Genomic DNA, 26337 nt, shown 5'->3' on the forward strand with positions numbered 1-26337 from the left:
TAAGAATGAACATGTAATTTCTGTTCTTGTTGCTGAATTCATACTCACTAACTCTAGATTAAAAGTTATACGGTTGTTTATAAGAATGAACAGTTTTTTTCTTTTCACGTGTTTGGTTGGAGGGTGTGTGAATGGTGCGTGAGTTCTCCTATGTCTGGTTGAGGTGGATTGAATTACCGGTATTTAGCTGAAGAAATTATGGTAGTTAAACCCCCCCCCCCCCCCATTCCACACACATTATGGTAATTCTCTTCCATTTTTGTTCCCATTATAAAAAACACTGATAAGTTTCCAGAAAAAAATACATTAAAATAAGAAGTGAAAACAAAGGCCCCTACAGATGAGAACATAACATAAGAATAGCCTAACTGGGTCAGTCCAATGGTCCATCATGCCCAGTAGCCCATTCTCATGGTAGCCAATCCAGGTCACTAATACCTGGTCAAAACCCAAAGAATAGCAAACATTCCATGCTACGGATCCAGGGCAAGCAGACGCTTCCCCCATGTCTTAATAACAGACTATGGACTTTTCCTCCAGGAATTTGTCCAAACCTTTTTAAAACCAGCAACGCTATCTGCTTTTACCATAACTTAAATCTTTCCTTCCAAACAGAGACCTTGCTAGATGTCAAATACAGAAAGAACAAGGTAACTTCACAAGGACTTAGCTGTGCAGGAAATGTGAATCTCCTCATACACCCACCATATAGTGCAAAAATGTGCAAAGGTCTGTTTTTTTCTTTCGATCACTACATAGCCTAATGCCACACAAATATATTCTGAAGGTCAATGCTAAGATTAACAAAGTTTCCTTCCTTGGACCACAAGGAGATACTGACAAACCACTAGAAGAGATCCCAAAACAACTACGCAGGCACAACACCACTCAGTGTGTGAACCAGTTCAGTGGAGTGGACTACGGTAACTGGGGGGTGGAAATGGACCCGGAGTTTTCTCAGCAGAATTTCCCAGAACATCTCTTCCTCTCAACACATTGACACGCTGGTGGGTTTATTTTATAGCTTTTTCACTCCCTTCGGTCTGCCTGTCCCCCCTTGAAGTCCTGTCCCCCCTTGAAGTCCTGCCTGTCCCCCCTTGAAGTCCTGTCCCCCTTGAAGTCCTGCCTGTCCCCCCTTGAAGTCCTGTCCCCCCTTGATGTCTGCCTGTCCCCCCTTGAAGTCCTGTCCCCCCTTGAAGGTCTGCCTGTCCCCCCTTGAAGTCCTGTCCCCCCTTGAAGGTCTGCCTGTCCCCCCTTGAAGTCCTGTCCCCCCTTGAAGGTCTGCCTGTCCCCCCTTGAAGTCCTGTCCCCATCCTGAAAGCCTGATGCCCCCCCCCCTGACGCCCGATTCATCATCCGGAAGGACCGCTCGCACTCCCACCCCGATGGACCGCTCGCACCCCCACAGCCTCCACCCCACAGCCTCCGCCCCCTCCCCCATGGAGAAGCTGTCTACCTTGTTTCCGGATGCCAGTGAGCCCAGCTGTTTCCTCTGCCGGCGGTCCTGCCCCTTCTCTGAGCCCTGCGCTACACTGCTTCCTCTTCCGGCGGTCCCGCCCTTTCTCTGACGTCAGAGAAAGGACGGGACCGCCGGAAGAGGAAGCAGCGCAGCAGGGCTCAGAGAAGGGGCAGGACCGCCGGCAGAGGAAACAGCTGGGCTCACTGGCATCCGGAAACAAGGTAGACAGCTTCTCCATGGGGGAGGGGGGGAGACTGTGGGGGTGCGAGCGGTTCTTTGGGTGGGAGTGCGAGCGGTCCATCGCGGTGGGGGTGCGAGCGGTCCTTCCGGATGATGAATCGGGCGTAGGGCGAGGTGGGAACTATGTAAAAAAAATTTTATATACCGCGCAAGGTTATGCACGGTTTGTAAAAACACGTATAACGCGCGCGTTATATGCGTGAAAATACGGTAATTAAGCAGCTCAATAATAAGATGCAGACAGTAGTCCAACAGCAAGAGGGGAGCTATCCAGTCTTTTGCACTGAGTGTCACATGTATGATTATCTCCCAATTGGCGAGAAATTATATGTGTGTGCTTGCTGCAAAGAGCTTCTGACTCAGAGAAGAGTCTGTTCATTTGAGGCTAGGGTTGCAGACTTGGAGGAGCTGAGGGAGACAGAGACATACATAGAGAAAACCTACAGGGACGTTGAAGAGAAGTCCTACTTCCTGTCTGGCAGCCTCTGGTCTGCCTTGGAGGAGGGAGGTCTCCTAAAAGGAGAACATCACCCTGGTGATGCAGGAAATAATCCTGTATCTAGGACCTACCCACCAAGAGATGCAGATGCAATATCCTTTTGCACTGAGGATCTATCTCCAGGGTTCTTCATTCCAGAAGGGAGGAGTTAAAACAACCATTGTAGTAGGAGATTCAATCATTAGGCATGTAGGTGGCTGGCGGGTGTGAGGATTGCCTGGTCACTTGTCTGCCTGGTGTGAAAGTGGCGAACCTTATGCATCACTTAGATAAGATATTAGATAGTGACAGGGAGGAGCCAGCTTTCTTAGTACTAATGAAATAGGAAAATTTAGGAGGGGGGTTCTGGAAGCCAAATTTAGGCTCTTAGGTAGAAAGCTGAAATCCAGATCCTCCAGGGTAATATTTTCAGAAATGCTCCCCGTTCAACGTGCAGGACCCAAAAGACAGGCAGAGCTCTAATTTGTCTCAATGCATGGTTGAGACGAATGTACAGGGTTGAGGGATTTAGATCTGTTTGGAACTGGGCTACCCTCTGGGAAAGGGGGGAGCCTATTCCAAATGGATGGACTCCACCTTAACCAAGATGGAACCAGGCTGCTGGCGGTAGGCCAGCATTCCTCCCAAGGGTCACCTGTGGGGGTCTGATCTCTTAAGAAAGTCCTCAGGGATTGCGCTAAATGTGGTGTCTTTAGATTTTAGCAAAGCCTTTGACAGTGTTCCACACAGACGTCTAATAAATAAACTGAGGGCCCAGCCCGTGCCTTTGGGATGGGTCCCAAAGTGACAGGCTGGGCCAAGAACTGGTTGAGGTGAAGGCGACAGAGGGTAGTGATCAATGGAGATCGCTCTGAGGAAAGGAATGTTCTCAACTCTAAAACTCATGACAGATCTGAGTTTCATGATAGGCAAAATAAGTAAATGAACTATATAAAAATATATATCATGCACATTTGTTAGGGCTAATCTGTTTTGAAACATGGAAACATGACCCATCCAGTCTGCTCATCCACAGTAACCATTATCTCTTCCTCTCTCTAAGAGATCCCACGTACCTATCCCAGACTTTCTTGAAATCAGACACAGTCTCTGTCTCCAGCACCTCTATCGGGATATTCCACGCATCTACCACCCTTTCTGTAAAAAAGTATTTCCTTAGATTACTCTTGAGCCTATCACCTCTTAACTTCATCCTCTCATTCCAGAGCTTCCTTTCAAATGAAAGACACTCCACTCACGTGCATTTACATCACTTAGGTATTTAAATGGCTCTATCATATCTCCCCTCTCCTGCCTTTCCTCCAAAGTATACAGGTCTTTAATTATGTCCCCATACAACTCACGACAAAGACCACTCACCATTTTAGTAGCCTTCCTCTTTATATTTTTTTTGATGGTGCGGTCTCCAGAATTGTACACAATATTCTAAATGAGGTCTCACCAGAGTCTTATACAGGGGCATCAGCACCTCTTTTTTCATACTGGCCATACCTCTTCCTATATACCCTAGCATCCTTCTAGCTTTCACTGTCACCTTTTTAAGCTGTTTGACCACCTTTAGATCATCACATACAAACACACCCAAGTCCCGCTCTTCTATCATGCACATAAGTTCTTCATTCCCTAAATTGTACCATTCCCTTGGGTTGTTGCATTCCAAATGCATGTCCTTGCATTTCTTAGCATTAAATTTTAGCTGCCAAATTTCAGACCATTCTTCAAACTTCACCAGGTCTTTCTTCATGTTATTTGCACCATCCTGAGTCTCTACTCTATTGCAGATTTTGGTATCATCCGCAAAGAGGTGAATCTTACCCAACAGCCCTCCAACAATATCGTTTATAAAAATGTTTAAAAGAGCAGGCCCAAGATCAGAACCTTGAGGCACACCACTGGTAACCACTGGTTGTAAGATGATGAAACATTCTTATTTAGGAACATAATAACATAAGAATTGCCGCTGCTGGGTCAGACCAGTGGTCCATTGGGCCCAGCAGTCCGCTCCAACGGTGGCCTCTAGGTCAAAGACCAGTGCCCTAACTGAGACCAACCCTATCTTGGAAAGCTCCGGTTTAGCAGGAACTTGCCTAACTTTGTCTTAAATCCCTGGAGGGTGTTTTCCCCTATAACAGCCTCTGGAAGAGCGTTCCAGTTTTCCACCACTCTCTAGATGAAGAAAAACTTCCTTACGTTTGTACGGAATCTATCTCCTTTTAACTTTAGAGAGTGCCCTCTCATTCTCCCTACCTTAGAGAAGGTGAACAACCTGTCTGTATCTACTAAGTCAATTCCCTTCAGTATCTTGAATGTTTCTACCATGTCCCCTCTCAGTCTCCGCTTTTCAAGGGAGAAAATGCCCAGTTTCTCTAATCTCTCGCTATACGATAACTCCTCCAGCCCCTTAACCATTTTAGTTGCTCTTCTCTGGACCCTTTCGAGCAGTACTGTGTCCTTCTTCATGTACGGCGACCAGTGCTGGATGCAGTATTCCAGGTGAGGGTGTACTATGGCAAACCCTGCGGCACTCCACTCATGACGCTTTTCCAGTTCGAGTATTGTCCATTTACCCCCACTCTCTGTTTCCTATCCGCCAACCAGTTTTTTATCCACATATGTTAGCTTGAAAGTATGCTTCACTAGCTATACACTTAGCTGGTTACACCTTATTTCACAATCATTTATAGTAAGAAAACTGTGTGACCTTCATAAATTCTTTTATATCATCTCATAAATTTTTGGGGGGGATTATTGGAAACCCTTGTAGTAATCCTTCATTGTTTTGTACAGAAGGACCACTAATAAATCATCATTGATCCTTTTAATTATTTAAATGGTATCTTTTTTTTCTTATTTCTTATATTAAACTTAATTTAAGGCACTTATCTTTTTAGTAGATCACTGTTGGCTGGGGGACTCGTGCCAACATATTTTGCCTATTCAGGCTTTTTCAAGGCTGTCCCTTAAATCTACTGCAGTCCACCATCCAATCTTTCTTTGTGTCAGTCTTTGTCTGCAATTGACCACAACACCTCTGGACATGCAATCCCACACCATCACACTCCTGAATGCTACTACTTCATGGTGGCAGTAGCACTCTCTCGTAAACAGTCTTGCCCGGTTACCGATGAACATAGTGGAAATCATAACTGCCAGATATGGAAATTTGGGTCTTATTGCTTGACAACACCTTTTTCCACTATCTGTGGTCTAGCTGGCATACTCTTTAACCCAGTTCAAATGTTTATGACGCTGAACTACATTGAGAAAGGGCTGTTTCTTGGGAATTCTTGCTCTTAGGCCTGCTTTCACCAGTCTCTGGCAAACTGTCTGGTCTGACATCAACAACCCTGTTTCGGCCAGAGACTTATGGATGTCAGCGGCAGTTAATTTCTGATTCTGTAGATCTATTCTCGCTATCCTTCTATCAGTCTGAGGTGGTGTAACCTTTTTCCAGCCCCTTCCAGCCTTCTTTTTGATGCTTTTAGTCTCTTCAGAGTGCTTGCAGAGTTTCAGTATCCTGGCCAGTGATACTCCTTGATCAATCTTGGCTGCAGTCTTTTGGTAACTGTTGCCTTCTTAAGGTTATAGCTGCTGCTCTCTTTTTAGGCAACTAGTCAAGTCTCTTCTGCAAAATTTAGTATACTATACAGCTGTAATTTTAGTGTATTTAGATAATGGGGTCCTTTTACTAAGATGCGCTAGCTGTTTTAGCGCGCGTTAAATGCTAACGCATCCATTATATTCTATGGACGTGCTAGCGTTTAGCACATGCTAAAATGGCTAGCGCACATTAGTAAAAGAGGGGGAATATTCATTTAGTTCAATTAAATTGGAATTAATGAAAAGTAGCAATTCATATGTTGTCAGATTGCACAATGGGCCTTTAGACAACATCCATAAGCTATGATAACAATATCGGAGTATCAAAATGAAACACATAACCAACATATTATATTGTATGCGCTCAAATTTTAAGCAATACATATCAAAAGAAACGTAACCGATTTACTTAAGTTTTTTGATGTCACAAAAATTACCAGTAACTAGCTTTATAGCCCGTTACATTAACGGGTGCTAGAATATATGTGTGTCTGTCTTTATTTCTTTCTCTCTCTGTCTCCTTAGCCACTTTCTGTATTTCTGTCTTTCTGTCTTTCTTTCTTTTGGCTGTCCACCACCACCCCTTGCGTGTTGCCCCTGTCCTTTCTCCCTTCTTTTTACCTCCCCTGTGTCCATCACCACCCCTTCACTGCTCCCCTTATCCAGCAGCAGCCCTTCTCCCTTTGTTTTACCTCCCCCCTGTCCATCAACATCTCTTCCTGCTCCCCCTGTCCAGCAGTAGGCCTCCCTTCCTTCCCCCCCCTGTCCATCAGCACCTCTTCCTGCTCCCCCTGTCCAGCAGTAGGCCTCCCTTCCCCCCCTGTCCATCAGCACCTCTTCCTGCTCCCCCTGACCAGCAATAGGCCTCCCTTCCTTTTTTTCCCCCCTGTCCATCAGCACCTCTTCCTACTCCCTTTGTCCAGCAGTAGGCCTCCCTTCATTTTCCCCCCCTGTCCATCAGCACCTCTTCCTGCTCCTCCTGTCCAGCAGTAGGCCTCCCTTCATTTCCCCCCCCCCCTGTCAGAGGATCCTAGCATCTGCCAGCTATGATTTGGATTTTTCTTCCCACTTTGCATTTGTCCACATTAAATTTTAACTTAAATTTGGATGACCTGTCTTCCTATTTCCTAAGATCGTCCTGCAATTTTTCACAGGCCACATGCGTTTTAAGAACTTTGAATAGTTTTTTTTTTCATTTAGTTCTTTACTTTTTTATGGCCAGACGCGATGAGGTAGCTGGAATGCACGACAGAAGGCCGGGGCTCGCTCCACCCTCTTTTTTTCTCACCACTGAGGGCGCCGGGGCTCGGAGGAGAAACGCTAGCAGGCAATGTACTACTGCTGCTGGGGGTTTGTCAGCGGCAGCGAAGGACAACTTCCCGCAGACAGCGCTCGTGCCCTGCCGCACGTGCACCGCCGCCACACATGCTCTCTGCCATTCACGTGTTCAAGTATGGCTCTGGAGAGTTTGCAGCAGTTTTGTCGCGAGCATGGGTTCTGGGGAAGGACAGTAACGGCGGCGGCAAACTTACAGGTTTATCCTTGAGATGGCAAGAGCCGCCGCAGCCGACAGCCTCCACGCCCCCAGAAGTCAAAATGAGATCTTAAGTGCTGGAATCGGCGGCTCCTCTCAAGATCTCCGACTGCATCGGACTTCCGACGCAGATGGGGATCCTGCAAGGAGCAGGGCACACTGAAGAACAGCACGGCCGACAGCCGCCGCGTCCGACATCTGCCTCGGGGGAGGAGGGAGTGTGTTTCGCAAGCATGCGCACTCCTATCTGCGGTGCCCTACAGTGCACGGAAAACGGAACACGCGATGGGAGTGCGCATGCGCGACTTAGCCTTTTATTATATTAGATGTTTATAAACAATCAAAGAATGTTTATTAACATACTTTGCAGGATTAAATAAGTTACTTGAGCAATGGTTGAATAAAGTTCAGCAATCTTGAAAAACAAAAAGGGGCTCATAACCCAAAAATACGATTAAAATCCCATTTCAATTATCGGCACTTAGACGACTTAAAAGACAAGTCGTCTAAGTGCTGATAATTGAAATGGGTTTTTAGACGTATTCAGACTTTCTAGGCCTCTGAATCCTTCTGTGTGCCCAGAGCAGAGGAAGCATCCGTCTCTCCGTCCAACTTAACATAAGGTACTTTGGGGTCCGAGTGGGATTGGGGGTTCCAGCACAAATAACTGACCCTTCCCACATCTAAAAGGTCTTGTTCTGGGTACTTGGGGCTTGGATGAATTTTTGGTCAGGAATGTGGTATAAAGATAGACGTAGTTGCAGTCTGGGCGATTAAATACCTGGACGAATAGGTAGACGATTTTCAAAAATAAACCCATTTTGCATGTACTTTTTGAGAGTAGTCATTTTCCTGCTGCCGACTTTGGGCGACTAATGCCTTAGGCCAAAAACGGACTTAGGGCTCTTTTATCAAGGCGCGCTACAGGTGTTAGTACGTCGGACCTTTCATCACGCGCTAATCCCCTTGGCAGCCTAAAATCCTAACGCCTCGTCAATGGAGGCGTTAGGTACTAGCGCGGCAGGCGGTTTAACGCGCGGTATTCCGTGCGTTAAACTGCTACCGCGCCTTTGTAAAAGGACCCTCCACGTGTTTCCCCAATTTTGGCCACTAGTTTATATTTTTTGCTTGGTATGGATAATATTAAATTTATTGCAGTTATTGTGATATTGATAGTTAAAAGGCTGATGAAGGAGATAGAGCTCAGTTTAGATTCTTTGACAAATGTAATTCTGCTCTGTCTCAAAAGCACAGATAAGTTGTTATTCACTGCAGTAAATCTTTAAAAAAGAAATCCCACACACTTTAGATCTTACCACTGTTAATAGAAAAATGTTTAATATTTCTTCCAGATCTTTTGGTTTTAATTTTCTTAGAGTAATAACATCTGGTTGGTTTTTTTTTTTAATTTATATTTGTCTCTTGCACAAGCAATCAGCTGTTCAGCAGAGCTACCTGTTGCAACACATTCTACTTTATGGTGTAATCCAGTAATTGTGCAATATTGGGTCCCCCCCCCCCTAGAGTTTAGAAGAGATTCTAAGAATTTAATCTTGAAAGATGTGGACATTGGTGATAACAAAATGATGCAGAAAATGCCATGTTCAGATTGTAGGGATTTTGGTTTTCTTTTTAGGATGCCAGCTAAACTTGAACTTGGATAAGAGATAGGGCATATATTTTGATTTGAAGGTATTTTTCTTGACAATAGTGACATAGAATGAGAATATCTTTCCTATATATACATTTATTGGAGATTCCTGGCTGCAGAGGGAAAATTAGATTCCAGCAGAATTTGATTGTGTTGTGAGGGCTTGCCCTGCCCCCCCTTGCTGTTTGGAGGAGAACTTGGCTGACTCATTGAACGATATCTGCAGAAGGTAGGCTGGGCCCTTAACAGTGAAAAGCTTACCTGCAGTAATTCATTCATGTGTTCTCACTGGAAGACCTGAAACACAAGTCTGATAAGTGCTCTTTTGATTTTGTCCTAATTGTAATCTATCTGGTTAAAGGGTTTGCTGCATGATATCTATTCTCTGAATTCTTAATTAATTAGTTAAACTCTGCTGACTCTATATCTGTATTGTGGTGTACTGCTCTGTTTTCAAACTTAGACTTCTTTCTTCCTCAATGCCCCCCCCCCCAAAAAAAAAAAAGCTTTCTCTTCCTTTCTGGCTAACTCTTGTACAACAGGAGATAGCCTCTCCACACTGAATCTAGTATTCTGTGGTGCTAATTTTTCTAAACTTTCCTAACTTGGTTTCTTGAAATGTAGATTAGCTCTGTAAGATTTATTTTCCATTGACAAAGCTTGGATAGGTAGCAGATTAAGTCTTGCATCTGGTTTATTGGGCAGGAACTTGCTATATATACACTTGCTAACCTCCTCCCCCCCCCCCCCCACCTCTTGACTGTAGGCTGGCTCTTTTACAGAGAATAGAAATGTGTTTTAATAGAAAATTAATGGAGATAGGTTTCATAGCTAACACAGCCCACAGATCTCTGGTTGCCTATGCCCCTCCCCTTTGCTTACACTACCTAAATACCTGATTCTCATCTGCTTGGTTCTCTGTTGAATTAAGGACAAATTGTTTCAAGTTTATTATTACATTTGATTAATCGCTTAATCCGAATTCTAAGCAATGTACAGATTAATAAAAATTACAAAGTAAAGGAAGACAGACTTAAAATGATAAGTAACAAAACAACTAAAACATAAGAATAAATTAAATTACACATACAAGTAGAAACATTAGGAAACTTGGGAATGAATTACAATTTAATTATAAAGTAGTACAATTAGGGTTAAAAACAATAAGGAAGGGAATAACAAAAATCAAAATGGTCTAGGTTAAAATCAGAGCCGTAAGCAATTCAATTAATCGTTGAATGCATCTTTAAAAAGAAGACTCTTTAATTTGCTCTTAAATTTTTCAAGATTCTTTTCCTCTCTTAAATATATTGGAAGGGCATTCCAAGATTGGGGAGCCGTTACAGAAAAAATAGACTGCCGCCTCGTATTGATAATTTTAAGAGAGGGTAAGACCAACAAATGTTGGTCGTTTGAACGCAAAAGTCTAGGTGAGGTATATGGAATTAAAACTCTATAGATAAAAGCTGGGGTTTTAAATATCAAAGATTTAAAAGTGAGCAGGCATAGTTTGTACATAATACGGTGAGCGACTGGAAGCCAGTGAGCTTTTTTTAGTAAGGGAGAAACATGATCAAATTTTTTGGCTTTCGTAATAAGTTTGATTAAAGCATTCTGAATGATTTGTAAACGTCTAATTTCTTTTTGCGCCAGACCTTTGAATAAGGTGTTACAGTAGTCGATTTTAGAGATAACCAGAGAATGAATTAGAATATTCAGAGATTTTGAGCATAGGAATTTAGATATTGAACGTATTTGACAGAGTCTATAGAAAGTTGCTTTAACAATATGACTGACATGGTCGTGATATGATAATTTATTGTCAAAGATAATCCCAAGAATCTTGATTTTATGAATCAGCTTCAAGGGGATTCCCTTAATAGTGATTGGGAAAGAGAGTTTATGACAATCTTTCCAGGGAAAAAGCATTATATTTGTTTTATTAATGTTAAGGGCTAATCTATTTGAGTCAAGCCATCGGTGAATTTGTTCAAGTTTATCATTTATGGCTGATATTTCACCAGAATTATTGGGGTCGAGCGGATGTAATAATTGTATGTCATCCGTGTAAGCGAATACGGAAAAGCCGATAGATTGACAGAGTGTCATAAGAGGTACAAGGAAAATATTGAAAAGAAGGAGAGAAAGATAGAACCCTGCGGAATACCAAAGGGTGCAGAAAAGCTTTCTGAAGAAGATTTGTTAAAAAAACAGTAGAAGAACGATTATCAAAGTAGGATTTGAACAAAGTAAAACCTGGTCTGTGACACCGATAGAATGAAGTCTATAATGATCAATAGTTTCGAAGGCAGAAGAAAGGTCGATGGAGATCAAAAGAACAGAGGTATGGTGATCTAAAAAGTAGAGTATTGAAGTAGTCATGCCAATAAGCGAGTGCTCAGTTGAATGATATTCTCTAAAACCCGTTTGATTTGGGTGTAAGACATTTTCTCTATAAATTCTGAGATTTGGTTAAATACGATCTTTTCTGTCAGTTTTGCTAAGTAAGGGATGTTGGCGATTGGCCTATAGTTAGATTTTTCTTCAGGGCTGATTTTGTGATCTTTCAGGATAGGATGAATAATTGCGTTTTTCCAGGTTGGGGGCACGATACTATATTGCAAACTTGTATTAATTAGAGTGAGTATTTGAGGACCAAATATGGTAAAGTATCTCTTAAGAAGAAAGGGAGGAATTGATTCAAATTGTGTGCCCTTGGTGTTAATAGTTTTAATAAGAGATTCTAGTTCTTTAAGACTGGGAAGCTTGAATTAGGAGGAGCGTGTGGCGCAGTGGTTGGAGCTACAGCCTCAGCACCCTGGGGTTGTGGGTTCAAACCCCGCACTGCTCCTTGTGACCCTGGGCAAGTCACTTAGTCCTCCGTAGCCCCAGGTACGTTAGATAGATTGTGAGCCCACCGGGACAGATAGGGCAAATGCTTGAGTACCTGATTGTAAAAACCGCTTAGATAATCTTGATAGGTGGTATATAAAAAAAAACAAAACTAATAATTGTGAACATTTTGAAGATGATATTAACCTTTGATCCGAAAGTTCTGAGGGAGGGGCAAGGTCTTGTTTGATAGTTAAATTTTTCCTTATGTTGATGATTTTATCTGTAAAATAGGTTAAGAGTTCTTGTGCAGTCGGTAAAGAATTAGAAGTTTGAATTTGTTTTTTAGCTGTACAAGTAACCGATTTAAGAATAGCATAAAGCATGGAAACATTTTTCGCTTTTAGAATTTGGCTTGAGTAATATTTCATTTTTGCCTGGTTTATTTTTTCTTTATACAGGGTGGAGTGGTCTTTGAATTTTTCATAATTAGATTGACTCCTTTCTTTTCTCCAGCTTCACTCAAGTGAACGAAGTTGTTTTTTTGATAAGATTTAGTTCTGATGTAAACCATGGATTGGACCTTTTCCGAGCAGAGATAAATTTTATTTGGATAGGAGCTAATTTGTCTAATAGAAGCTTAGTAGAAGCATTCCAATGAGATAAAAGGTCATCCAAAGAATGAGTTTTTGAGTCCAAGAAATCTGAATTAAAGTTTGAAACAATTAAATCAGCTGTTAAATTGCTAAAATCTCTATACTTTCTAGATTGGTGAGAAGTGACTATTTTATTAAGACAAGCTGAGTAAGTTATAGTTATTAAGAAGTGGTCTGACCAAGGCACTGGTTGACAGGAATCTAGTTGGTAGTTAGCATTAGTATGTATGGAGGTAATGACCATGTCAATGGTGTGGCCTGCTTGATGAGTAGGGGCTGTTAGAAAAGGATATAAATCTAAGTGGTCCAGATGAGAGCAAATATCTTTAGTGAAATTATTGTTGAGATCTTCAAAATGAATATTGAAATCACCTAAAATCAAAGGATTAGTAGAAGAGGAACCAAAATCAAACAAAAGTGATTGTAGATGAGAAATGTTTTCACAGTTAATAGGCGGTGGAAGATAGATAAGCAGAGCATCTAATTTTGGTTTAGTCTGAAAAGTAAATTGTAAAAATTTGATTGGAGACTTTGTTGAGGAATATTCAGAACCTTTTACTAGTGCATCATGGAAAATAACTGCCAAACCTCCGCCATGTTTGGCGAGACGGTGATTAAAAAGAAAAGAAAATCCAGGGGGACAGGCATAAGAAAGATAGCCCTCTTCTCCATTAGAAAGCCAAGTTTCCACTAAACATAATACATCATAAGAGAAATGAGTGATAAGGTCTTTGATTAAGTGGTATTTGGTTTTAAGAGAACGAACATTAATTAGTCCGATTTTGATTGTATCAGGTTTTGAGTAAACAGAAGTATGCTGAAATTTTGAATTTGCTAAAGTTTCATTTATAGGTGAAGTAAAAGGTTGTGGAACCAGAGGAATATTAAAACTTACAGTAGTTTGTAAGGAAAAAGCTTTACTAGCTAACTTGTTTGGGCGGTGACCACATATGACAGGGATATTAGAAAGTTGATTAGTCATTTTTAACAAATAATGAGGATATTGTAAACAAACTAACGAATTTTCAGATTGAGAGAGTATTGCATGGTAGCCAAAGAAAAGATATAAGATTAACAATAAAATAAGAAAAGTTTTTAAAAAAAACTTACTTACCGTATTTTCACGCATATAACGCGCGCGTTATACGCGTTTTTACCTACCGCGCATACCCCTCGCGCGTTATATGCGTGAGCGCGGTATACAAAAGTTTTAAAACATAGCTCCCACCCCGCCCGACGCCCGATTCACCCCCCCCCCCCGGCAGGACCACTCGCACCCCCACCCCGAACGACCGCTCGCACGCGCTCCCACCCGCACCCGCATCCACGATCGGAGCAAGAGGGAGCCCAAGCCCTCTTGCCCGGCCGACTCCCCGACGTCCGATACATCCCCCCCCCCGGCAGGACCACTCGCACCCCCACCCCGAACGACCGCTCGCACGCGCTCCCACCCGCACCCGCATCCACGATCGGAGCAAGAGGGAGCCCAAGCCCTCTTGCCCGGCCGACTCCCCGACGTCCGATACATCCCCCACCCCCGGCAGGACCACTCGCACCCCCACCCCGAAGGACCGCCGACTTCCCGACAATATCGGGCCAGAAGGGAGCCCAAACCCTCCTGGCCACGGCGACCCCCTAACCCCACCCCGCACTACATTACGGGCAGGAGGGATCCCAGGCCCTCCTGCCCTCGACGCAAACCCCCCTCCCCCCCAACGACGGCCCCCCCCCAAGAACCTCCGACCGCCCCCCAGCCGACCCGCGATCCCCCTGGCGACCCCCACGACCCCCCCTTCCCCGTACCTTTGGTAGTTGGCCGGACAGACGGGAGCCAAACCCGCCTGTCCGGCAGGCAGCCAACGAAGGAATGAGGCCGGATTGGCCCATCCATCCTAAAGCTCCGCCTACTGGTGGGGCCTAAGGCGCGTGGGCCAATCAGAATAGGCCCTGGAGCCTTAGGTCCCACCTGGGGGCGCGGCCTGAGGCACATGGGCCCAACCCGACCATGTGCCTCAGGCCGCGCCCCCAGGTGGGACCTAAGGCTCCAGGGCCTATTCTGATTGGCCCACGCGCCTTAGGCCCCACCAGTAGGCGGAGCTTTAGGATGGATGGGCCAATCCGGCCTCATTCCTTCGTTGGCTGCCTGCCGGACAGGCGGGTTTGGCTCCCGTCTGTCCGGCCAACTACCAAAGGTACGGGGAAGGGGGGCGGGGGGGTCGTGGGGGTCGCCAGGGGGGTCGCGGGTCGGCTGGGGGAGCGGTCGGAGGTTCTTGGGGGGGGCGGTCGGTGGGGGGGGGGGGGGTTTGCGTCGAGGGCAGGAGGGCCTGGGATCCCTCCTGCCCGTAATGTAGTGCGGGGTGGGGTTAGGGGGTCGCCGTGGCCAGGAGGGTTTGGGCTCCCTTCTGGCCCAACTACCAAAGGTACGGGGAAGGGGGGTGGGGGGGTCGTGGGGGTCGCCAGGGGGGTCGCGGGTCGGCTGGGGGAGCGGTCGGAGGTTCTTGGGGGGGGCGGTCGTTGGGGGGGAGGGGGGTTTGCGTCGAGGGCAGGAGGGCCTGGGATCCCTCCTGCCCGTAATGTAGTGCGGGGTGGGGTTAGGGGGTCGCCGTGGCCAGGAGGATTTGGGCTCCCTCCTGGCCCGATATTGTTGGGGAGTCGGCGGTCCTTCGGGGGGAGGGATGTATCGGACGTCGGGGGGGGGGGCATCAGGCTTTCAGGATGGGGACAGACCTTCAAGGGGGGACAATGCACGGAAGTCAGGGGGGGTGAACGGAGAGTCGGAAAGTCAGGGCGGGCGAAAGGAGCGTCGGGCAGCATGCGCGGTATACCCGTGAGCGCGGTATACCAAAGTTTTTGTACATATCATCGTGATTTCTGCGCGCTATACCCGTGTGCGCGTTTTATACGGGTGCGCGTTATTTGCGTGAAAATACGGTATTCTGGCGTTATAGTTAGCTCTATGTGTTGGATTGTTACTGATAAGTATTGCTGTCTATATATCAGTCACTTCCTATACCAACCAATCAAGATGACTTTTATTCAGTGCTATCATTGTGGCGCTTTAGTTCCAAGTCGCACCATCTGGACACTTAGGGCTTTCCCCATCTGTCTTCAGCTTTCTAATATTGAGGAGAAGCTCAGTAATCTTAAGCAGGAATTGGATACAATCAGAGCAGCTTCCATCACTCCACAGAATCATGCCAGCTGTCTTCAGCTTTCTAGTATTGAGGAGAAGCTCAGTAATCTTAAGCAGGAATTGGATGCAATCAAAGCAGCTTCCATCACTCCACAGAATCATGCCAACTGTCTTCAGCTTTCTAGTATTGAGGAGAAGCTCAGTAATCTTAAGCAGGAATTGGATGTAATCAAAGCAGCTTCCATCACTCCACAGAATCATGCCAACTGTCTTCAGCTTTCTAGTATTGAGGAGAAGCTCAGTAATCTTAAGCAGGAATTGGGTGCAATCAAAGCAGCTTCCATCACTCCACAGAATCATATCAATTTAGCATCACTAACTCAAAGAGTAATGCAATCAAGGAATAAATGGATCACAGTAGGGTCAGGCAGACTGCGACATGTGACACATTCATCCTCACAGTTGCTCCTTCAGAATTCTTTTGCTCCATTAGAACATTGCAGTGCTCAAGAAAGAACTGGAATGAAACTGGAACCAGTGAAGGTAACTAATGAAGAAAAGCACACCGTTGACCCTGCCCACAAGCCATCAGCTGATACGTACCCTTTAAAGCTTCCCTGCCTGTGGCGCACGCTAATCACTTAAGCTCTCACTTTCCCACAGCGAATTGCTCTATCTTTGAACCGTACTGTACTGTTTTTGCTAACCTGATTTGTGTGTTCAATTGTAAGTGGTTGTATATCTTTGTTCTAGTTTCTTTGTTTTTATTTCTTTGGGATTTAACCTGTATTCTCCCATTTATCCGCAGGTCTCTCTCAGTTTCTTACTTTGACCCCGCCCACAAGCCATCAGCTGGTACATGCCCTTTAAAGCTTCCATCCCTGCAGCAATTGAATGAGTGATTGAATGAAGGGCATTTCCCAAGTATTAGGTGCATAGATGTTACACAATAATAACTCTTGTCTATTGAAGGTCACCTGTGTTATTATATAATGACCCTTTGGGTTGGGCCATACCTTATGAGTAGTAAGAGTCAACCCCTTACTGCATAAAATGACCACCCGTTTTCCGGTGCGAAGCCGGGGCCTCCAGAACTTCACCAACCCACCATCGCTTGAGCTTTATATGTTCTGTGGTAGACAGATGGGTCTCCTGCAAAAAGGCAAGGTCAGTCTTTTGACGATTCAATGCACTTAAAATATTTTGCCTCTTGATAGGGGAAGCAATGCCATGAACGTTCCATGATATAAACTTAAGCACCATTGGGAATCAGGGCCTCATAGAAAAGTGAACAAAAACCTAGAAACAAACAGAGGGAGCCATCTAAGCCAGTGGCAACCCCCCCCCCCCCAAAGTATTGTAAAGTATTCTCACATGAAACAAAAGGAAAACAGAAAGCCAAAGTAATAACATTTCTGAATCCCACAACTAGACAAACCCAGGCCCACATACAAACTCGCAATCATACTCACACACAGCCATCAATACAAACCCCGTCCCCAAACCACCACCAGCACCCACCCTTGAAACCCCCGCCCCCCTCTCTCCACCCCCACCACCTCAACCCTAAATTTGTGATTCAAAATGCCTGGTCAAAAACCCAGATCATGATGGAAAGCCCTCCCAAGCCCCCCAATCTGCAGAGACAGCATCTGTATCCCAAGAGAAAACACAAAATATGAGGGATTATAATAACATGAGAACCCCAGTCCCAACCATGCCAAAATTAAAGAAACAGTAAAGAACAAAACATTGAAGCATGCACTGCCTTCTAATATGGGAAGAACAAGGGACTAGGAACTTCTATTAGGCCGGATACCATGATGACAGTACTGCAGAAGTTTCTGTTGAAAGCAATCATAGAGGCCACATCACTACAAACCACCCAATATACATTGGGGCTCCAGCCCAAAACTGAAGTCCAGGAAAGGAAAACCACTCCAGGAGGGCCGCCGCGTGAGCGTACTGTTGGGCATGATGGACCACTGGTCTGACCCAGCAGTGGCAATTTTTATGTTCTTATGTTCTTAGGAAGCCCCGATACACCAGAGCAGGGGGCTCCACGGATACAACCAGACCCTGCCAAACTGGATCAAGGAGCAGCTTCCACCCCTTCAATTTGTTGCACAAATACCATTGCTTCTGATGCCTTGCCAAAAAAAATGAGACCGTCCAGCATGCTGAATTTTCAGGCATGCTGGATAGAGGAGTGCAAATGAAATCTGCTTATCATGCAATCTAGCACATGCTGGTGCGAACTGCTTCCTCCTAGCAGCCAGCTGCACTGAGAAGTCTTGGAAAACAAAGTATTTTCTGGTTTTCATAAGTCAGGGAACCTTTGGCTCGTATTGCCCAGAGTATTTCCACTTTATGGGCATAATTCAGTAATTTAAAGATAACCACTCGGGGTCGCACAGCTCCAGGTGGCGGGGACCCAAGCGGTGCATTCTTTCAATCCTCAGAGGGCCCGCAGTTGATTGCAGCTGCAGGGAATCCACCAACCAGGTTTCCAAAAATGATTGTAGTTGACCCTCAGAGACCAACTCTGGTATGCCCACCAGCCGCAAATTACTGCGCTGAGAGCAATTATCTAAGTCCTCCACTGAACCCTAAGTGTACCCTAGTGCTAACCACCGTTTGTGTCTCCTGGGTCCTTAACATGGAATCCTCCAAATTGGACACTCTCTGCTGGTACAGCTCTAAGGTGGCTTACCAAGTCATCCAGACCATCCAACTTGTCTGAAAGCTTTTGCAGTTGGGTATTTAGGGTATCCTGAATTGCAGCATGCACCTCCGTTATGATTTCAGCTACCCATTCAGAGTTCGCAAAGGGCTGAGTTGCCGAGTCATGCTCCTCCATCTTAGAATCGGCCCTGTGCTGCTTCTCCCTGTCTTTTCTTGCTGGTTTAGATGTCATTACTCTCCAGATCGAGCAGTAAGAGGGAGAAAAACTGAACACAAAGGCAAGGTGGTACTGGGATATGATTATACTGCCAGTAGAGGTGCGGAAAGGGAGGAAAATGAGATCGGGCCCAGGAGCTCGTTCCACACACACCCGCTCAACAAGATGGCATCACGTGATCCTCTCTGCCTGCGTCTTAATATTGGTGATTTCTTTGTTAAGTTGCTACAGGAGTTGGAATATGTATAAGTTCCCCAAAAATTGCTAGTTACGTTAAGTTATGGTAATATTTAATTTTTATTATTATTTTGTAATATTGTAATTAATCGGCTACTCTCCAAGGATTTCTTAGACTATTTCTTAAGAGCTACTAGCTAATTACTTTTTTTGCCTTCTAATTGGTTCAAGGAACTATAAATCAGAGATCCTGCCTAGGATGGGTGGGCAAGAGTTAAAAACTAAATAAGACTTTCCTCAACTGCTATATTTGCCCTAATCTGATCTGATCTTATGCTCTGAAATTCAACCTAAAATACTAATCTAGACTAAAACACTTTTTATATAAAAACACTAACAGAGATTCTAAAGACTATTCTATTGCCTAAATTGACTGCTTTAAAAGCAGAGTACTGAACTTAAAAAGTAAAAGAGAAGCATAATGAAATAAACCTACAAAGTCAAAGTTTTATCTTTTCTCAAGTTTGAATGCTAGCAGATAAGATATTCCAATGGAGTTTTTCTTCACTTTAGCCGATTCTAACTTGGAACCTCTTCAGAACAAGGAGCAGTTGAGGTCTGGGTTATTTATTTATTAGCAGTCCTTCTGAAGTGAAAAAGTATGTCGGCTACACCTCCTAGATGAGTTACCCTTTAATCAGGAGTTTGTACTGAATACAGAAGCAGACAGGGAGCCAATACACTGGCGGAATACAAGATGTACAGCAGCATTCTAAACACATTGAAGGAGAGAGAAATGGCTTAGCAAAAGACTTGCAAGAAGCAAGTTGCAGTAATTCAGGCAAGAGGTGAAGAGAGTGTGAATGAGGATCTTGACAACATGCTCAGAAAGAACATTCTGGATTTTAGCGATGTATAGAAAGAAACAACAAGTTTTGGCGATCTGCTATATGTAAGAAGAGAAGGAAAGAGATGAGTCAAAGATGATCCTGAGGTTACGAGCTGATGAGGCAGGAAGGATGAGAGCATTAATCTACTGAAATAGAGAACGGAAGAAGGGGGAGAGGCAGGTTTAGGAGGAAATATAAGGAGTTCAGTCTTGGCCATGTTTAATTTTAGATGGTGGTAAGACATCCAGATAGCAGTGTTGGCAATGCAGGCTTAGACTCTGACCTGGATTCCCATAAAACTTTGAGCATAGCCCTTTGAGAATAGAGTATATTTGCGAGTCGTTAGCATAGAGATGGTACTTTAAGCCGTGAGAGACGATTAGAGCACCAAGGGAAGAAATGGAAGATGGGAAAAAGAAGAGGTCCCAGGACAGAGCCCTGATGTATGCTGACTGATAGCGGAATGGCAGCGGAGGAAGATCCTCCAAAGCATATGCTAAAAGTGTGATGGGAGAGATAGGAAGAAAACCATGAGATAATAGAGCCCTGGAATCCAAGCAAAAACAGTATATCATTGGGTAGGTTGTGATCTACATTGTCAAATGCTGCTGGTAGATCAAGGAGGATGTGGACAGAGTAGAGGCCTTTGGATTTGGTCAGGTGGAGGTCATTGGAGACTTTAGCAGGGGCAGTTTCCATAGGATTGAGAAGGCAAAACGTGATTGAAGCAGGTCAAGAATAGCTTGAGGGGAAAGGAAGGCATTGGGTACAGTCGTAGTAGAGAGCGATAGGTTGAGGATATGGCAGATAGCGGGCATGACAATAGGAGAGATGGTGATCAGTAAATGGGTGGGGATGAGATCAGAGGAGTTTGGAGGAGGAGAGAAAATTTGCAGTTTCGCTACCGTAATTTCAGAGATGGAAGAAAAGGCTGCAGGGTTGGTGGAGGCAATTAAGTCAAGAATTTAAGGTTAATCTTGTGAACCTTGTCTTGGAAATACTCAGCCATAGTCTGTGGAGAAAGCAAAGGAGGAGATGGAAGTGAGGGCACCTTGAGTAGAGTTTTGAGCATGGCAAAGAGATACTGAGGGTTGGATCCAAGAAAATCAGTCAAGCGAGCGTAGTAGTATTGTTTCGCAAGAGAGAGAGCGGATTGGAAAGAGGTCAGTAAGAATTTGAAATAAACAAATTTAGCATAAGCGCAGGATTTTAGCCAGTGACATTCTGCAGATCGGGCACAGGTAGTAAGTAGTGGATCTTAGAGGTCAGCCAGGGCTGAGTTTTGGCGCATGTTAAAGGACGTGACATGTTTGGAGTAAGGGTATCAAGAGCACAGGAGAGAATAGTATTGACAGGTATACATAGTGGTGTTTGAGAGGAGGGGGAGATAGTGGCAGAGAGAGTGCATGGGTCAATAGCCTGAAGATTCCTGAATGTATTGGTGAGGATTAGTTGTGCCTCATGATTCCAAAAAGCAGAGATGTTTTTGTAAGACAGCACCAGTTGCTTCTTTCCATCTACCAGAAACACAGCCTATCCCATTTATAAACCCCCTATATACAGTTCTTTTCTCTGTGAAAATTGATATTAAGACAAGACAGAACTGTAATGGTATGTAAGAGAGCATGACGCAGGAGAGGATACTGCATTTGCTTTAGAAGATTTATCACAAAAAGGATTCTAATCTAATCTAAATCTAATCTAAATCTTGGGTTTATATACCGCATCATCTCCGCAGATGGATTCTCCTTTTGTGACCTTTCAGATATTCAGATTTATGAAGTAAATGTCTTGTTTACGATCAGTAATGCCATCTCCATCTATTAAGACAGTTTTGTTTTACTTTATTGATCAAGATGACATTTAATTCAGTAACAACTTTTGTGTAATTTTACTTTTGAGTGAAAATGTTTTATTAAAATTATAATGCACAGAAATTTTTTTTGTTAAAGAAATCATATAGAGACTGTACTATATCTGCAAAGTATTCAGTAAATAAAGTAGTTGCTTAAATGGATGTCTCTCTGTTAAATATGTGATGATTGAATAACACAACTAGATTTTACCTAAGTATTAACATTTTTTGTATGTTTGGGAACAGAACAGCTTGGTTTTGCATTTAGATATTGGCTTCTGAGTCTTTTGCTGAGTCATGCTGTTTGGGTATTTTTTTCATGTATTTCTTCAGGGCTTCATAACAGATCTATGAAATGGCAGAGAATGGAACAGATTGTGAACAAAGACGCTTAACAATGAGCAAGGAACAGCATAATGGAAATTTTACAGGTAAGATAGAAATGGGACAAAAAGCTCTATGGTTTTCAATATAGTAGAACTCATAGAGAAATTTTTGAAATTACAATTATTTGAGAAAAATATCAGTCTTATTCCTGACAAAAATAATCAAACAAGTTTCCTTGTGAGCATCAGCAGATGAATCCAGAGGCGAGTAAGTTATGACCATCTACCAGGAGGTAGAGATAGAGAGCAAAAAAACTGAGCTCTGTATTCTCCATCTCCCTGCTGATGGATGGATGGTTTCTCATAAGCTCCTGGTTTTCTTTGTAACTTTGCTTCTGTTCTGAGTTTCTCAGTTTAATAGAATTGGGAGTGTTTAGGCAAAGTGGTGCCTAGTTTCAGGAGTACACTTGGTGGTACCAGATCCCATCCTCCTTTTATGCTGCAGACCCATTTTTCCTTCTCACAAAAAAGTTCACCTTTTGGCATCTTCTAAATGCTTGCAGCCACAGTTTAGAGGGAGCTGAATTAGTTTGAGCCATTACAAACTGCTTCAAGTCTGTCAGCCCTTTACAGTGACAAGTACACCTTTGCTTCTTTTTCTTTCTATTTTGGCTGGTAATATAAAGTGCAGCTCTCTCGCTGGGCTGTAAAGAACAGTGGCAGGGCACTGTTTGGGTTGTCCCTCAGGGTCGGAGCCTTTAGATTTGGCACGGTATTCCCCTGTGCAGCACCTCCTGACCGATTTCCTCCCCCCTCCCCCTTTGGGTCTCTTAAAGCAGCAGCAGCGGCGGCAGAGCCTGACTGGCAGAGGCAGCGCTATGAACAGGCTGCACGCGTACTGCCCTGCCATGGTTACCCACTGCCATGTCATCAGTGATGTCATTAGTGATGCGACAGAGGGAAGGCCCCGGCAGGGCAGGCTGCAAGCAGTCTGCTCAGAGTGCTGCCCCTACTGGCCGGCCACCATCGCTACTGCTTTAGGAGGCTCACTGCCTGGAGGTATGTCAGATCTCATCAGGGGAGGGGGAGGGGGTTGGTCACCGAATTGGCGAGCCTGATTTTTTTGTAAAATAAATTGATTCGAATCGATACACTGTATCGATTCACTCTCTACTGTCAACCCCCTAATATGATGTAAAACTAAAATAGTTTACTTGTAGATATCTGTATAGAGTTTGGTTTTTTTCTTTTTCTTTTTATTCTTAAAAAAGAAAAAACTCTCCTTTCTCCAAATTATTGATGCAGAAGGGTTAGTCAAGATGTACATCTATCTTGGATGCATCATCCTTTCTGGCCTTGTGCTGGAGCTTCTGTCACACCAGAGGTTTCCTGTTGCAATGATGACTGGAAAATACATTCTATCATGGGCCTTTATGTAGGGTTGACTGTATCATTGAAGAGTTCTCTTTCACTGACTGTGACATAGAATTGGATCCCTCACATCTCTGCTCTATTTTTATTGTATAAGACATCTTCCATCATCTATTTTTATTTAATACAAAAGAAATATTAAAATTGGTTGCAGCTGGGTAAGCACATTGTTATAACAATCAGATGACAAATTTGGGATTAGAACCCATGAATTTGACCTCCTTGTTCCTGTTGTAGTCCCTTTACCTCTAGACCAGGGGTGTCCAAACTTTTGGCTTCCCTGGGCCGCATTGGCCGAAAAAAATGTTTCTGGGGCTGCACAAATTCTGCAGCAAGACAGAGGAGGGAGCTGGCAAGACGGTAAACACCCGAGGGCAGCAGAGGAAAACACTGCATCGCCCTTGACCGGGGCCGCACAAAATATTTCATGGGGCTGCATGCGGCCCTTGGGCCACAGGTTGGACACCCCTGCTGTAGACCATTCAGTGTGCTTTTGACCTACTAAAGTCTCTTTTTTTTTCAGATCCTTCTTTGCTGAATGAAAGGAAGAAGAGGGTCAGAGAAGAGAGGCAGAGTATTGTTCTCTGGAAGCAGCCACTCATTACCTTGCAGTATTTTTTTCTGGAAACCATAGTAAAGTTGAAGGAATGGACGATAAAGTAAAGATCTTTCACTCCTTTGCATTCTAAACTTTCTGTATAAAGCTCATGTTTTGATTTATATTGTACAAACCATTTATGTTAGATTATCTTTCTTGTATTTGATGTCTAATACCAGTTTGCTGTGATTGGTAACTAAGAAGTAAATTACATTTAGATTTTATTGCTTTAAATTTTAAAAGAAAAGATACTACTCCAAAACCTTGGTGTCTAATTCGGGGTATTTTTAAAAATCATTTCTTAGCATCAGTTCACTTTTCTACACAAATGGTTTTCCCCTTTCTATCAGCAGGTAGAGGTAGAGAGAAAAGACTGAGTTTTACAAGTGACATCACTGAGTACATCACAGAACTGGGGTGTCCCCTGGAAGAATCCAGTATTTTTATCTACCTCTTGTCCTAGCTCTCGGCGTTGCTGGTCACAACTGTTCAGCGTGGGTGAGCCTAAGGGCCGCTCCTAGGCTTATGGATTTGCTCTTTGTCTAGTCGAGCGTGGAGCTTGATTCCACAGTCCCCAGTTCTTGATAGTGCTAATCGCTATGACTTCGAGCTCATTCTCTGGGACCTTGCCCAATGGGGGTGAAGGTGTCATTATCCCCCTCTCCCCACGGTGCCTGTTTTGCCAGACTTCACCGGGCTTTCCTGCAACCACAGGTTTCATCATTTTTTTAATCCTATAAGCTCTTCCATTTATTAGGGAACAGAGTTTATATTGTTTGGTGTGCTTGTAGCTTTAAGAGCTCTGAAATAAAAGACTTAATGAGCAGCTCAGAACTTAATTGGGGAAATCTCTTTTACTCGAAAGTGAGAGATTTCCCCAATGAGCACCTTAGGAAAGTCCGGGGAGCGTCAGGGCAGCCCAGACTTTGGGAAAAGTGAATCCTCTGCCTGTTGGTTGCCTCCCTCTGCCTGCCTTGCGGTTGGAAATGCTGGTGGGCAGATGCTGTGGGATTTGTAAGAGCTTAGCATAGCTGCCAGTTAAGTCCAACCCAGTTGTGATGGGCTGTTTTCTGACTTTGGAGATGGATGCAGTTTTCTCCTCTTCTGCATCTCTTTTAGATGCATTGGGCTATGCAGTCCTGATGTCTCTGGCAGGAACCACAGCCATTTTGTCTTCACAGGTTTCTCCTGTTGCTGTTTCAGTGCAGAAGGATCCTGTACCCTCTACTTCTGTGTTTAGGGAGGTGGTGGTGGGGGATCCAGATTCTCTGCTCCCCTTGGGCCCATCCTCCGGGGGCGGGGGGAAGCACTTATCACTCCAGGGTCCAAATGGTGCAGTACAACAGATGCTCTTCTGGAGACACTTATGCCTCTGGGGACAGATGCAGAGGGTTTGGAGGTGCTCTTGATCTCCCTGTCCCCTCCGGGTTCCAATGCAGAAAGTCCCCTGGGGTCAGAGGATGAGCAATCTCATATCATTTGACTTTTTCGGAAGGAGGAGTTCATTGACAAGGTGACTACTTCTCTGACCATGGTGTGCACCATGGATGCAGATCCCTAGAGGGAGGTCCTTTATTGGAGGGACTCATAGGGCCCCTGACAAGCATTTTCCCCTGCACAAGGCCCTAGTCTGCATGATGATGTTGGAGTGGGATGTGTCGGTTGGGATCCTCCAAGACTACAGACTGCTGGATCACCTCTGTACCTTCACTCCAGAGGAGGTTGCCAAATATTGGTCATTCCCCAAGGCAACCATGGTTCTGGTTCAGGGAGGTTCTGCTCTGAAAGAATACCATGATAAAAAAGTGGAGCAGCAGTTTCACTTTGCTTTTAGGTACGAATGTATGGCATTCGAGCAGAGCTATCTGTGGAGATTATAGTAACATAGTAAATGATGACAGATAAAAACCTGAACGGCTCATCCAGTCTGCCCATTAGTTATAACCATTAAAATACATGATTATGGTAAATTAACTTGTCTCTTCTTTGATATATCTGGGTCATAGAATGTAAAGTCCATCTGGTATTGTCCTAGGTTTCAAATGCTGAAGTTGCTGTCCAAGCTCACTCCAGCCTATCTAACCATCCTGTTTACAGGATATCTACCATAAAGTCTGACCAGTAGCATCCTCATGTTCCAAGTTACTGGAGTTCCCATTGATGCCCTCCCCAGCTCATCCTATACCAAATCATCACATATGGGACACAGACCATACAAGTCTGTCCAGTACCATCCTTAGCTCTTTAATTTGCATTCTTTGTTTTCTAATTAGAGATCTTTTATGTTTATCCCACGCTTTTTTGAGTTCCATCACAATTTTTCTCTCCATTACTTCCCTCGGGAGGGCATTCCAGGCATCTACTACCCTCTCCGTGAAACAAAATTTCCTAACATTGCTCCTGAGTCTTCCTCCCCGCAACCTCAAATTATGCCCTCTAGTTTTACCATTTTCTCTTATCTGAAAAATATATGATTCTATATTAATACTTTTCAAGTATTTAAAAGTCTGTATCATATCTCCCCTGTCCCTCCTATCCTCCAGAGTATACATAT

At 44.1% G+C, this 26337-nt stretch overlaps 1 protein-coding gene across 3 annotated transcripts in view; it reads left to right on the forward strand.

Moving 5' to 3' along the window:
• VMP1 (vacuole membrane protein 1) overlaps window positions 1-26337 on the forward strand; it is a 288381-nt gene that overhangs the window by 6478 nt on the left and 255566 nt on the right. For 2 of the 3 annotated variants that reach the window (XM_033922822.1, XM_033922823.1), the window contains exons 2-3: window positions 21762-21859; window positions 23709-23844. In XM_033922822.1, coding sequence (XP_033778713.1) covers window positions 21784-21859; window positions 23709-23844 — 212 coding nt within the window. In that variant the 5' untranslated portion in view covers window positions 21762-21783. Of the gene's footprint in view, window positions 1-16503; window positions 16536-21761; window positions 21860-23708; window positions 23845-26337 lie in introns of those variants that run through there. The other variant, XM_033922824.1, reaches the window with a different exon arrangement.

This window comes from Geotrypetes seraphini, chromosome 15 (assembly GCF_902459505.1).
Source record: "Geotrypetes seraphini chromosome 15, aGeoSer1.1, whole genome shotgun sequence".
In the NCBI taxonomy this organism is placed as follows: domain Eukaryota; kingdom Metazoa; phylum Chordata; class Amphibia; order Gymnophiona; family Dermophiidae; genus Geotrypetes; species Geotrypetes seraphini.